Consider the following 15197-nt stretch of genomic DNA (forward strand, 5'->3'; position numbering starts at 1 on the left):
CAAATGCCAACATTATTATTATTATTATTATTATTCTCTGAGCCTCAGTTCCCTCATCTGTAAAATGGGGGTGAAGGCTGTGAGCCCCACGGGGGACAACCTGATCACCTTGTAACCTCCCCAGTGCTCAGAACAGTGCTTTGCACATAGTAAGCGCTTAACAAATGCCAACATTATTATTATTATTATTATTATTATTCTCTGAGCCTCAGTTCCCTCATCTGTAAAATGGGGATGAAGGCTGTGAGCCCCACGGGGGACAACCTGATCACCTTGTATCCCCCCGGCGCTTAGAACAGTGCTTTGCACATAGTAAGCGCTTAACAAATGCCATCATTATTATTATTATTCTCGGAACCTGATCACTCTGTAGCCAACCCCCCCCCCAGCGCTAAGAACAGTGCTTTGCACATAGTAAGCGCTTAACAGATGCCATAATAATTATTATTATTCTCTGAGCCTCAGCTCCCTCATCTGTAAAATGGGGGTGAAGGCTGTGAGCCCCACGGGGGACAACCTGATCACCTTGTATCCCCCCGGCGCTTAGAACAGTGCTTTGCACATAGTAAGCGCTTAACAAATGCCAACATTATTATTATTATTATTATTATTATTATTCTCTGAGCCTCAGTTCCCTCATCTGTCAAATGGGGGTGAAGGCTGTGAGCCCCACGGGGGACAACCTGATCACCTTGTAACCTCCCCAGTGCTCAGAACAGTGCTTTGCACATAGTAAGCGCTTAACAAATGCCAACATTATTATTATTGTTATTATTATTATTCTCCGAGCCTCAGTTCCCTCATCTGTAAAATGGGGGTGAAGGCTGTGAGCCCCACGGGGGACAACCTGATCACTCTGTAGCCCCCCCCAGCGCTTAGAACAGTGCTTTGCACAAAAAGTAAGCGCTTAACAAATGCCATTATTATTATTGTCGGAGCCTCAGTTCCCTCATCTGTAAAATGGGGGTGAAGGCTGTGAGCCCCACGGGGGACAACCTGATCACCTTGTATCCCCCCCGGCGCTTAGAACAGTGCTTTGCACATAGTAAGCGCTTAACAAATGCCAACATTATTATTACTATTATTATTATTATTATTATTATTAATCAGCCCGTCCCCTCCCTCTCCCCCCTCTCCCCGCCTCAGGCCCGCGCGGGGCGGGGCGGGGCGGGGCTGGGGCGGGCGGTGCGGTGACGTCACCCTTCCCGTCGCCCCCCGCGGGCGGAAGCCCGTCTGGCGGGCCGCTCCTTCCGTCCCGTCTCGTCTCCTCTCCCCTCAGCGCCTCGACGCCCGGCCCTTCAGTCGGTCGGTCGGTCGGCCCGTGCGGTGTCGGCGGCCATGGGAGTGCCGGCGTTTTTCCGCTGGCTCAGCCGCAAATACCCGTCCATCGTCGTCAGCTGCGTGGAGGAGAAGGTAGGACCGCCCGCCCACCACCATCATCATCATCATCATGGCCTTCCCACACTGAGCCCCTTCCTTCCTCACCCCCTCGCCCCCCTCTCCACCCCCCCCATCTTACCTCCTTCCCTTCCCCACAGCACCTGTATATATGGATATATATTTGTACATATTTATTACTCTATTTATTTTACTTGTACCTATCTATTCTATTAATTTTATTTTGTTAGTATGTTTGGTTTGGTTCTCTGTCTCCCCCTTTTAGACTGGGAGCCCACTGTTGGGTAGGGACTGTCTCTATAGGTTGCCAACTTGTACTTCCCAAGCGCTTAGTAGAGTGCTCTGCACATAGTAAGCGCTCAATAAATATGATTGATTAATCAGTCGTATTTATTGAGCGCCTACTGTGTGCAGAGCACTGTACTAAACGCTTGGGAAGTACAAGGTGGCAACCTATAGAGACAGTCCCTACCCAACAGTGAAGGCTCGCCCACTAATCTCCTCACCGGGCCTCCTCCTCGCCCGGCCCGCGGCCTCCCCCTGCTCTCGATTACCCTCCCTCCAATCATGAATGACGGCATTTATTAAGCGCTTACTATGTGCTAAGCGCTGGGGAGGTTACAAGGATGATCAGGTTGTCCCACGGGGGGCTCACAGTCTTCATCCCCATTTTACAGATGAGGGAACTGAGGCCCGGAGAAGCGAAGTGGCTCGCCCAAAGCCACCCAGCTGACAATGGCGAAGCCGGGATTTGAACCCATGACCTGTGACTCCAAAGCCCCGGCTCTTTCCGCTGAGCCACGCTGCTTCTTCAACACATACATCCTTCTTCCTCCACACACACATTCATTCAGTCGTATTTATTGAGCGCTTACTGTGTGCAGAGCACTGGACTAAGCGCTTGGGAAGTCCAAGTTGGCAACATATAGGGACAGTCCCTACCCAACAGTGGACTCACAGTCTAATTAATTAATTAATTAATAATGGCATTTGTTAAGCGCTTACTATGTGCAAAGCACTGTCCTAAGCGCCGGGGGGGATACAGTGTGATCAAGTTGTCCCACGTGGGGCTCACGGTCTTAATCCCCATTTTTACAGAGGAGGTAACTGAGGCTCAGAGAAGTTAAGTGACTTGCCCACGGTCACACGGCAGACTTGGGGTGGAGCCGGGATTCGAACCCATGACCTCTGACTCCAAAGCCCGGGCTCTTTCCACTGAGCCACGCTGCTTCTCTAAGTCTAAGTCATTGTATGTCTTCTCTTGCTGGGCGCGGGGACCCATTCATTCTTATTGAGCGCTTACTGTGTGCAGAGCACTGTACTGAGCGCTTGGGAGCTACAAGTTGGCAACATAGAGAGACGGTCCCTACCCAGCAGTGGGCTCACAGTCTAGATCATTGTATGTCTTCTCTTTTAGACTGTGAGCCCATTGTTGGGTAGGGACCGTCTCTCTATGTTGCCAACTTGTACTTCCCAAGCGCCTAGTACAGTGCTCTCTACACAGTAAGCGCTCAATAAATATGATTGATTGATTGATTCCCTTGCTGGGCGCGGGGACCCATTCATTCATTCATTCAGTTGTGTTTATTGAGCGCTTACTGTGTGCAGAGCACTGTACTGAGCGCTTGGGAACTACAAGTTGGCAACGTAGAGAGACGGCCCCTACCCAACAGCGGGCTCACAGTCTAGAAGGGGAGATGGACAACAAAACAAAGCATGGAGATGGGTGTCAAAATCGTCAGAATAAATAGAATTAAATGCCCTCCCTCTGCCCATCCGCCAAGCTAGCTCTCTTCCTCCCTTCAAGGCCCTACTGAGAGCTCACCTCCTCCAGGAGGCCTTCCCACACTGAGCCCCCGCCTTACCTCCTTCCCCTCCCCACAGCAGCTGTATATACGTTTGTACGTATTTATCATTCTATTTACTTTACTTGTACATATCTATTCAATTTATTTTATTTTGTTAATATGTTTGGTTTTGTTCTCTGTCTCCCCCTTCTAGACTGTGAGCCCACAGTTGGGTAGGGACCGTCTCTGTATGTTGCCAACTTGTACTTCCCAAGCGCGTAGTACGGTGCTCTGCACACAGTAAGCGCTCAATAAATATGAATGAATGAATGAGTGAATGAATGAATGACCGGCCGCGGCCCGGGCCCCTTCCGCCCGCAGGACCGACCCGGCTCCTTCCCTCCCCCCCCCTCCCCCCCCCCGCGCCTTCCTCCTCCTCCTCCTCCTCCTCCTCCTGTGCGAAACGCTGCTAGATTAACAGTAATAACGACGGCATTTCGTAAACGCTTACTTTGCGCCCTGCACTGTTCTGAGCGCTGCATGCAAAGTCTTCAGGTTGTCCCACGTGGGGCTCACGGTCTTTATCCCCGCTTTAATAAGAGGAATAATGGTATTTGTTAAGCGCTTACTATGTGCCAAGCACCGTTCTAATGCTGGGGTACATACAAGGTGATCAGGTGGGGCCCACGTGGAGCCCACGTGGGGCTCAGTCTTCATACCCGTTTTAATAATGTTAAAAATAATGATGGTATTTGTCAAGCGCTTATTATGTGCCAAGCGCTGGGGTGGATACAAGGTGATCAGCTTGTCCCACGTGGGGCTCACAGTCTTCATCCCCGTTTTAAGAATAATAACGATGGTATTTGTTAAGCGCTTACCATGTGCCAAGCACTGTTCTAAACGCTGGGGTACATACAAGGTGATCAGGTTGTCCCACGTGGAGCTCAGTCTTCTTCCCCGTTTTAATAATAATAATGATGGTATTTGTTAAGCGCTGACTATGTGCCGAGCACCGTTCTAAGCGCTGGGAGAGATACAAGGTGGTCAGGTTGTCCCACGTGGGGCTCACAGTCGTCATCCCCGTTTTAATAATAATAATGATGGTATTTGTTAAGCGCTGACTATGTGCCAAGCACGGTTCTAAGCGCTGGGGTACATACAAGGTGATCAGGTTATCCCACGTGGAGCTCAATCTTCTTCCCCGTTTTAATAATAATAATGATGGTATTTGTTAAGCGCTATGTTGCCAGCTTGTACTTCCCAAGCGCTTAGTACAGTGCTCTGCACACAGTAAGTGCTCAATAAATACGATTGATTGATTGATGTGCCGAGCACGGTTCTAAGCCCTGGGGTACATACAAGGTGATCAGGTTGTCCCACGTGGAGCTCAGTCTTCTTCCCCGTTTTAATAATAATAATGGTATTTGTTAAGCGCTAATTATGTGCCAAGCACCGTTCTAAGCACTGGGGGGATATAAGGTGGTCAGGTTGTCCCACGTGGGGCTCACAGTCTTCATCCTCGTTTTAATAATAATAATAATTGACGATGGCATTTGTTAAGCGCTTACTATGTTCCAAGCACCGTTCTAAGCGCTGGGGTACATACAAGGTGATCAGGTTGTCCCACGTGGGGGGAGGGGGGCTGATAATAATAATAATGGAATTTATTAAGCGCTTACTATGTGCAAAGTACCGTTCTTAGCACTGGGGGGGATACAAGGTGGTCAGGTTTTCCCACCTGGGGTTCACAGTCTTCATCCCCGTTTTAATAATGATAATAATAATGATGGTATTTGTTAAGCGCTTACTATGTGCCAAGCGCTGGGGTGGATACAAGGTGATCAGGTTGTCCCACGTGCGGCTCACAGTCTTCATCCCCGTTTTAATAATAATAATAATAATAACGATTATATTTGTTAAGCGCTTACTATGTGCCAAGCACTATTCTAAGCGCCGGGGTACATACAAGGTGATCAGGTTGTCCCACGTGGGGCTCACAGTCTTCATCCCCGTTTTAATAGTAATAATAAGATTAATGGTATTTGTTGAGCACTTACTATGTGCCAAGTGCTGTTCTAAGCGCTGGGGTGAATACAAGGTGATCAGGTTGTCCCACGTGGGGCTCACAGTCTTCATCCCCGTTTTAATAATAACAATGATGGTATTTGTTAAGCGCTTACTATGTGCCAAGCGCCGTTCTGAGCGCTGGGGGGGATACAAGGCGATCAGGTTATCCCACGTGGGGCTCACAGTCTTCATCCCCGTTTTACAGATGAGGTCACTGAGGCCCGGAGAAGTGAATTGACTTGCCCAAAGTCACACGGCTGACAAGGGGCGGTGCTGGGATTTGAACCCATGGCCTCTGACTCCCAAGCCCGGGCTCTTTGCACTGAGCCACGCAGCGGGAACTGAGGGCCAGAGAAGTGAAGGAGCTTGCCCAAGGTCACCCAGCAGACAAGTGGCGGAGGCGGGATTAGAACCCATGACCTCTGACTTCCAAGGCCGCGCTCTTTCCGCTGAGCCACACTGCTTCTCGTGACCGTTCTGCATCGGTCGGCCTCGTGTGCGAAATGCCGTACCGCGCGCTCGGGTCTTGTTTTGTTGTCTGTCTCCCCCCTTCTAGACTGTGAGCCCGTTGTTGGGTAGGGATTGTCTCTGTTGCCGACTTGTACTTTTCAAGCGCATAGTACAGTGCTCTGCACACAGTAAACGCTCAGTAAGTACGATTGAATGAATGAATGAACCAGCATCCGGACTCCCCCGCCCTTGAGGCCTTTTCACTCTCATTAAGTACAGAGGCAGAGGAAGGATGATGGTATTAATGATGATGATATTCGCCAAGCGCTTACTATGTGTCGAGTGCTGTACTAAGCGCTGGGGTGGTTGCAGGCAAATCGGGTTAGACATATGCCCTGTCCCATGTGAGGCTCACAGTCTCCATCCCCGTTTTACAGATGAGGCAACTGAGGCCCAGAGAAATGAAGTGACTTGCCCGAGATCACACAGCAGACAAGTGGTGTAGCCGGGATTAGAACCCATGACTCTGACTCCCAGCCCCAGGCTCTATAATAATAATAATGATGATGGCATTTATTAAGCGCTATGTGCAAAGCACTGTTCTAAGCGCTGGGGAGATTACAAGGTGATCGGGTTGTCCCACGGGAGGCTCAAAGTCTTAAACCCCGTTTTACAGTGAGGTAACTGAGGCATAGAGAAGTGAAGTGACTTGCCCAAAGTCATACAGCTGACAGTTGAGCCCACTGCTGGGTAGGGACTGTCTCTATATGTTGCCAACTTGTACTTCCCAAGCGCTTAGTAAAGTGCTTTGCACACAGTAAGCGCTCAATAAATGCGATTGAATGAATGAATTGGAGCGGGATTTGAACCCATGACCTCTGACTCCAAAGCCCGGGCTCTTTTCACTGAGCCATGTTGCTTCTCTAGCCACTACACCATGCTGCTTCTGTGAGCTTGGTGGGGCCAGGGAATGTGTCTGATATTATATTGTAATAATAGTAATAATAATGACATTTATTAAGCACTTACTATGTGCAAAGCACTGTTCTGAGCACTGGGGAGGTTACAGGGTGACCGGGTTGTCCCACGGAGGGCTCACAGTCAATCCCCATTTTACAGATGAGGTAACTGAGGCCCAGAGAATAATAATAATAATAATAATAATAATAATCTGTAAAATGGGAATTAAGACTGTGAGCCCCCCGTAGGACAGCCCGATCACCTTGTAACCTCCCCAGCACTTAGAATAGTGCTTTGCACATAGTAAGTGCTTAAAAAATGCCATCATTATTACTATTATTTGCCATTCCCCTGTCTCTGACTCCTCGAGCGTTGACTCATCATTTGGGAGGGCCGTGTTGAAATTCAGGCAAAACTGCGATTCAGACATTCACGACCCGGTTTACAGTCTAGAGGACTTTATTCATCCCCACCCTCAGTCCCACAGCATTTTAAAAAATTGAGTATTCTAAGTTATTTCTTTATATTGATGTCTGTCTCCCCCTCTAGATTGTAGGCTCGTTTTGGGCAGGGAACCTGTCTGCTAATTCTGTTCGCAGCTCCACAACATTGCCAAGATCCGCCCTTTCCTCTCCATCCAAACCGCTACCCTGCTCGTTCAAGCTCTCATCCTATCCCGTCTGGACTACTGCATCAGCCTTCTCTCTGATCTCCCATCCTCATGTCTCTCCCCACTTCAATCCATACTTCATGCTGCTGCCCGGATTGTCTTTGTCCAGAAACGCTCTGGGCATGTTCCTCCCCTCCTCAAAAATCTCCAGTGGCTACCAATCAATCTGCGCATCAGGCAGAAACTCCTCACCCTGGGCTTCAAGGCTGTCCATCACCTCACCCCCTCCTACCTCACCTCCCTTCTCTCATTCTCCAGCCCATCCCGCACCCTCCCGCTCCTCTGCCGCTAATCTCCTCACCGTGCCTTGTTCTCGCCTGTCCCGCCATCGACCCCCGGCCCACGTCATGCCCCAGGCCTGGAATGCCCTCCCTCTGCCCATCCGCCAAGCTAGCTCTCTTCCTCCCTTCAAGGCCCTAATGAGAGCTCACCCCCTCCAGGAGGCCTTCCCAGACTGAGCCCCTTCCTTCCTCTCCCCCTCGTCCATGCCCCCATCTTACCTCCTTCCCTTCCCCACAGCACCTGTTTATATGTATATATGTTTGTACATATTTATTACTCTATTTATTTATTTATTTATTTATTTATTTTGCTTGTACATTTATTTTGTTCGTATGTTTGGTTTTGTTCTGTCTCCCCCTTTTAGACTGTGAGCCCACTGTTGGGTAGGGACTGTCTCTATATGTTGCCAACTTGTACTTCCCAAGCGCTTAGTACAGTGCTCTGCACACAGTAAGCGCTCAATAAATACGATTGATTGATTGATTGATTGATTATTAAGCGCTTACCATGTGCAAAGCACTGTAGTGGCTTGCCCAAAGTCACACAGCTGACAATTGGCAGAGCCGGGATTTGAACCCATGACCACTGACTCCAAAGCCCATGCTCTTTCCACTGAGCCACGCTGCTTCTTTACTCTCCCAAGTGCTTAGTACAGTGCTTTGCACCCAGTAATAGCTCAATAAATGCAATTAATAATAAAGAGGTACTTAAGTGCCCACCCCACCCCAGACTGTGAGCTCATTGCGGGCAGGGATCATCTCTCTATTGCTGTATTGTACTTTCCCAAGCGCTTAGTACAGTGCTCTGTACACAGTAAGCGCTCGATAAATACGATTGAATGAATGAAATAATTGAATGAATGAAAGAATGAAAGTGCCACGTGGGATTGTGAGAATTTAGGCACTTGGGTGGCGTGGGAGGCCTGATGAGGTTGTTGGCGGAGATTAGGGAGATCAATCAATCGTATTTATTGAGCGCTTACTGTGTGCAGAGCACTGTACTAAGCGCTTGGGAAGTATAAGTTGGCAACATCTAGAGACGGTCCCTACCCAACAGTGGGCTCACAGTCTAGAAGGAAACTAATCGGGGAAGGGCCCCTGGAGATGTAATTTCATGGCATAGTGGATATAGAGCACAGGCCTGGGTGTCAGAAGGGCTCTCTAATCCCAACTCCACTGCCTGTTTGCTGTGTGACCTTGGGCAAGGCACTTCAGGACTCGGTGCCTCAGTGACCTCATCTGTAAAGTGGGGATTGAGACTGAGGCCTCACGTAGGACAGGGACTGTGTCCAACTTGATCTGCCTGTATCCACCCCAGCGCTTAGTACAGTGCGTGGCACACTGTAAGTGCTTAACAAATACCATCATTCAAAAGAGCCCTCCCCTTGTCACTTTCTTGGAATGGAGAATGATCCCACCTCAGAAGGGCTTAGGTGACTGGAGACCTTTCACACCGCAGACCCTCTGTGTAATAATAATAATGATGGTATTTGTTAAGCGCTTTCTATGTGCCAAGCACTGTTCTAAGCACTGGGGTAAATACAAGGAAATCAGGTTGCCCCACATAGGGCTCACAGTCTGGGGCTGCCAGCAAACAAGGAAGGCAAGGAACAGGCTCCTATATTAGGTTCGTCTCCTGCAGGTTGTTAGCCTCCCCTTGGTTTATAAATCATGTGAATCCAATTTAGCCCTCACCGAAAAGCAACTCGGTGCTTTTAATCCTGTTTGCCCGTGATACTAATTCCTGGTGGTGGTGTTCATTTATACCCGGGGTCTGAATCCCGGATCTGCCACATGTCTGCTGTGTGACCTTGGGCAAGTCACTTAACTTCTCTGCCCCCCAAGCCCCCTTCCCGGTCCGGTCCTGACTGACTCTCCCCGGGAAAAAGGCCCTTGTTATCACCAAGTTACATTAACGACAACCTCATTCGCACCTACTCAGCCTTCCTGTCCTGCCATCGACCCCCGGCCCACGTCCTCCCCCGGTCCTGGGATGCCCTCCCTCTGCCCATCCGCCAAACTAGCTCTCTTCCTACCTTCAAGGCCCTACTGAGAGCTCACCTCCTCCAGGAGGCCTTCCCAGACTGAGCCCCTTCCTTCCTCTCCCCCTCATCCCCCTCTCCATCCCCCGCATCTTACCTCCTTCCCTTCACCACAGCACCTGTATATATGTATATATGTTTGTACATATTTATTACTCTATTCATTTATTTATTTATTTATTTTACTTGTACCTATCTATTCTATTTATTTTATTTTGGTAGTATGTTTGGGTTTGTTCTCTGTCTCCCCCTTCTAGACTGTGAGCCCACTCTTGGGTAGGGACTGTCTCTATATGTTGCCAGCTTGTACTTCCCAAGCGCTTAGTACAGTGCTCTGCACACAGTAAGCGCTCAATAAATACGATTGATTGATTGATTGATTCTCTGAGCCTCAGTTACCTCATCTGTAAAATGGGGATTAAGACTGTGAGCCCCACATGGGACAACGTGATCACCATGTATCCCCCCAGCACTTAGAACAGTGCTTTGCACATAGTAAGCACTTAACAAATGCCATCGTTATTATTATTATACCCCAAGCCTTCTGTTGCATGGCCATTGGGAGCATGTTAGATTTGGTATTGAAAAAGTTTTCAGTAATGTTTAGGTTTTTACTTGGCGGCAATGTTGAATTGCATTCTGCCGTGGCAGTCAGTAAGTGATATTGCTGTGTCCGGAGCACTGTTACAAATGCCCGGGAGAGTACAGGACTGGGACAAAGCCCCAATCTACGGGATTTTCTATTTTAGTTTGAGACTAGACTAAGAAAATACTTTGCACGTTCCGTTGGAGAGAAGCTGAAATTTCCAAGGGAGATGGCAGCCTTTATTTATCTGAAATGGTGAAGATCTAAGTTCTCGTTTCTCAGTCTGATGGAGAAATCGCTTCATAACTCTTGTTGATAGCAACACTTCCAGCCCATTTTCACATGATCTTTTTGTAGGACATTCAGTGACTTCTGCAACCAGAAATGAATGCAGTGCAACCCAGTCTGAAGGAACTAAGAAATCTATTGAAAGTTGGAAACAAAATACGCATATTGGGTCATTCAGTGGTATTCATTGAGCCCTTACTGTCTGCAGAGCACTATACTAAGCTCTTGGGAGAGTACAGTGTAGCAGAGTTGGGAGACATTGTTCCCTTCCCACAAGGGACGGGGCGGGGGAGACATCCATCGAAAGAAATTACAAATGTGTACATAAGTTCTGGGAGGCTGAAGATGGGGTGAATTAAATTCTGGAATTTAGGAGACCTTGTACAGAGTGTTCCTTGTCAAAGGCTACTTTTCCTCTGCCATGTGATAGCATTAATTTTCAGTAAAGTTGAGGGAAGAAAAGTACAGTGAGTGAGCAACCCAGTCTTAAGGTGAAGTAAGTTCAGAACAGGTTCTAGGATAAAAAAAAAACCAAAAACTTTGCGTCATAAATTCCTTCATTCAGTCATATTTATTGAGCGTTTACTTTGTGCAGCATTGCTGGACTAAGCACTTGAGAGAGTACAGTATGACAGGAGGCATATTCCCTGCCCACAGTGAGCTCACAATCTAGAGGGGGAGACAGACATTAATATACATACATAAATAAATTACAGATATATACATATGTGCCATGGGGATGGGAAGGGAGCAAGTCAGGGTGACGCAGAAGGGAGTGGGAGAAGATAGGGGAGCTTAGATTTCTTAAATTTAGGGTGTCAAAATTTGGTTGGCTCTTCTAGTTAGAATTGGTGAAAAGTTTTAATTTAGAGGGATGCTGAGAGTTTAAAATGCATATTTTAGAATTTATATTTTAGTTACAGTTTAAAGCCAATTCCCACTGATGTAGTACATTTATGTAGTTAGTGTTCTTTTGAAGATGATCCATCCATAAAGATGTTATAAATGGTATATTGAACTGTCTTTAAGGTAAGTTCTCATATTCTTTAAAAAACTTAAAGCGATCTAAATGTAGGTTTGGGGAGAATTGAAGGGTACTGTTACCGCAGGTACTTTTATAATTCAAGCTCGAATATTGAAGCCAGATATAACTTTTGTGCGTGCACCCAACTCATAACTGGTTAGAGAGCTGGGTCCAGGAGTGATTTCTGGCCTGGGGTTTGAGGATCCCCTGAGGTCCCCATATGATCCGTGTGGTGTCACATGATGGTACATTCACACCGTGACATGCCCCTATTCTGGCAAGTTCCCCAGACTAAGGCCCTCCCCTGCTTTAAAACCCTTTATTCATTCATTCAATCGTATTTATTGAGCGCTTACTGTGTGCAGAGCATTGTACTAAGCGCTTGGGAGGTACAAGTTGGCAACATCTAGAGACGGTCCCTACCCAACAGTGGGCTCACAGTCTAGAAGGGGGAGACAGAGAACAAAACAAAACATATAAACAAAATAAAATGAGTAGAATAAATATGTACAAGTAAAATAGAGTAATAAATATCTACAAACATATATACATATATACAGGTGCTGTGGGGAAGGGAAGGAGGTAAGGCGGGGGGGATGGAGAGGGGGAAGAGAGGGAGAGGAAGGAGGAGGCTCAGTCTGGGAAGGCCTCCTGGAGGAGGTGAGCTCTCAGTAGGGCCTTGAAGGGAGGAAGAGAGCTAGCTTGGCGGGTGGGCAGAGGGAGGGCATTCTGGGCCCGGGGGAGGACGTGGGCCGGGGGTCGATGGAGGGACAGGAGAGAACGAGGCATGGTGAGGAGATTAGCGGCAGAGGAGCGGAGGGTGCGGGCTGGGCTGGAGAAGGAGAGAAGGGAGGTGAGGTAGGAGGCTGCGAGGGGATGGACAGCCTGGAAGCCCAGGGTGAGGAATTTCTGCCTGATGCGCAGATTGATTGGTAGCCACTGGAGATTTTTGAGGAGGGGAGTAACATGCCCAGAGTGTTTCTGGACAAAGGCAATCCGGGCAGTGGCGTGAAGTATGGATTGAAGTGGGGAGAGGCAGGAGGATGGGAGATCAGAGAGGAGGCTGATACAATAATCCAGACGGGCTAGGATGAGAGCTTGAACGAGCAGGGTAGCGGTCTGGATGGAGAGGAAAGAGTGGATCTTGGCAATGTTGTGGAGGTGAGACCGGCAGGTTTTGGTGATGGCTTGGATGTGAGGGGTGAATGAGAGAGCGGAGTCGAGGATGACACCAAGGTTGCGGGCTTGTGAGACGGGAAGGATGGTAGTGCCGTCAACAGAGATGGGAAAGTCAGGGAGAGGACAAGGTTTGGGAGGGAAGACAAGGAGCTCAGTCTTCGACATGTTGAGCTTTAGGTGGCGGGCAGACATCCAGATGGAGATGTCCTGAAGGCAGGAGGAGATGCGAGCCCGGAGGGAGGGGGAGAGAAAACGCACGCACGCACTCCCGCCAGTGCCTCCAGGTTCTTTTTCAGGGGCATGAGAAGGTTGGGGATGGCAAGGCTCTTGGGACCCAACGAGCCGTGGCAGGCTGGGAAATGCTGGCTGGCGGCTTCAAGGGTGGCATCCCGGCCTATGCCCCAGGGGCTGCGGCTGTGACCATAGTGATGTGAGACACTGTGGTCCTGGTGGCCCAGGCACCTGTCACAGATGAAAGCTGGGAGGTGATGCCCGTGGTGGCACTGCGGGCATGGAAGATGGTGGGAGCAGCAGTAGCCCCTGGTGAGGAAAATGGCAAGGTTGTCCTCTAGACTGTAAGCTGGTTGTGGACAGGGAATATGTCTATCAACTTTGTTTCATTGGGAGAAGCAGCGTGGTGCAGTGGCTAGAGCATACGGGCCTGGGAGTCGGAAGGTCATGGGTTCTAATCCCAGATCTGCTACTTGTCTGCTGTGTGACTTTGTACAAGTTCCTTCACTTCTCTGGGCCTCAGTTCCCTCATCTGTAAAGTGGGGATTGAGACTGTGAGCCCCACGTGGGACAGGGACTGTGTCCAGCCCAATTTGCTTGTATCCATCCCAGCACTTAGTACAGTCCCTGGCATACAGTAAGCACTTAATACCATAATTATTATTATTTTTAGTCTGCCAAACTCTTACTACGGTGCCGTGCACACAGTAAGCATTCAGTAAATACCACTGAGAAGGAAGGTAATGGTAGAAACGCATTGGATAGAGGCACTTCTCAACAGGACCTCATTATGCGTAGTACAGTGCTCTGCACTCAGTAAGTGCTCAATAAATGCGATTGAATGAATGAGTATAACACATCAGTGGGGGGCACATGAGCTCCCGCATTCCCACAGACCCTCTTGAGCCTGAGGACTGGGGTGTAAATCTCATGAGCCCCTGCAGTAATCTAGCCGTGCCTGGTTGGTGTGCATTGGAAAAGCATTTTTATCTTCAAGGTTCGTCTTAAAAGGAATCTCTTCTTAAGGATTTCATTGTGGAGTGAATTCATAGACAACGTCTACAATTATTAAAAGAAACCAGTAGGTTTTTACTAGAACAGTAAACTAAAGTTCTTAGTGCATCTTAGCACTCAGGAACTCATTGAATACCACTGATTGATTGGATTGTATGAGTGGTCATGCTAATTGGATACTGAGACATGATTATAAATTACATGTGATTAGACAAGATTAATTCCTGGCATGTTAGACACTATAGTATTTTAAATGAGGCACACATCGATTTTGAAATGGGGAAAATATGTTAAATCCACACCTGGAATACTGCCCTTAATAAGTATCCCCACTAATTAGGGTTAAGGTTAAATCTAAGACTGTTTGAGTTGGACTCCCAACTTTGCTCATCTCAGTCAGTCATATTTGATTGCTTACAGTGTGCTGAGTACTGTACTAAACGCTTGGAAGAGTATGGTAAATATGTTCCCTGCCCATAAGGAGCTTATGGTCTAGAGGGGGAGAGACACATTAAAAAATACAAATGTGGGCGTACCCCCACAAATGTGTGCATAAGTGCTGTGGGGCTGAGGGTGGGTTGGATAAATTCAAATGCAAGGGCAACACAGAAGGGAGACGAAGTAGCAGAGGTCAGGGAAGCCCTCTTGGAGGAGATGTGATTTTAATAAGGTTTGGAAGGTGGAAAGAGATGATATGTCCGATATGAATGGGAAAGGGAGTTCCAGGTCAGAGACACGATATGGGCGTGACCTTGGATCGCTGAACCCAGTATGACATTCCCGTGCTTGCTAACCTAGGATAAAGAGAAAAATGAAACTGAAGTTTTTGTGAATTTTTCATTTTAAAACTTTGGTCCAGAGCATTCATTCACAAACTCATCTCTCTCTCTCTCTCTCTCTCTCTCCACAATTGTTCAATACAAGGAGGTTGGGAAGTATAAAGCCTCTTGGGCCAGAAAGCAGATCAGGGAGTCATTAGGCTTGAGGGAGGGAAAGGACAATAATAGGGTGGAAAGATCAGGAGTTGTATGGAAAAGGCACTTTTCCTAGAGACGGGGGAAGTGGAAGAACACATGCCTAGTTTCCTGAGGCCCTTGCTGGTAGTTTTTTGGGGAAGTTCCTGTAGAAACTGTTTCAGAGTATCCTACTGATCGACTTTGTCTCCTTGTCATGCTATTCTGCTAGGGGAAAGGGAGTGTACAATCCAGCAGCTCAGTTAG

General features: G+C 48.1%; 1 protein-coding gene across 1 annotated transcript in view; it reads left to right on the forward strand.

Annotated features, from left to right (window-relative positions):
- The first annotated feature begins 1291 nt into the window (after positions 1-1291).
- XRN2 (5'-3' exoribonuclease 2) overlaps positions 1292-15197 on the forward strand; it is an 85909-nt gene continuing 72003 nt past the window's right edge. The window contains exon 1 of the mRNA XM_038770320.1: positions 1292-1413. Coding sequence (XP_038626248.1) covers positions 1339-1413 — 75 coding nt within the window. The 5' untranslated portion in view covers positions 1292-1338. The remainder of the gene's footprint in view (positions 1414-15197) is intronic.

This window comes from Tachyglossus aculeatus, chromosome 1 (assembly GCF_015852505.1).
Source record: "Tachyglossus aculeatus isolate mTacAcu1 chromosome 1, mTacAcu1.pri, whole genome shotgun sequence".
NCBI lineage: Eukaryota > Metazoa > Chordata > Mammalia > Monotremata > Tachyglossidae > Tachyglossus > Tachyglossus aculeatus.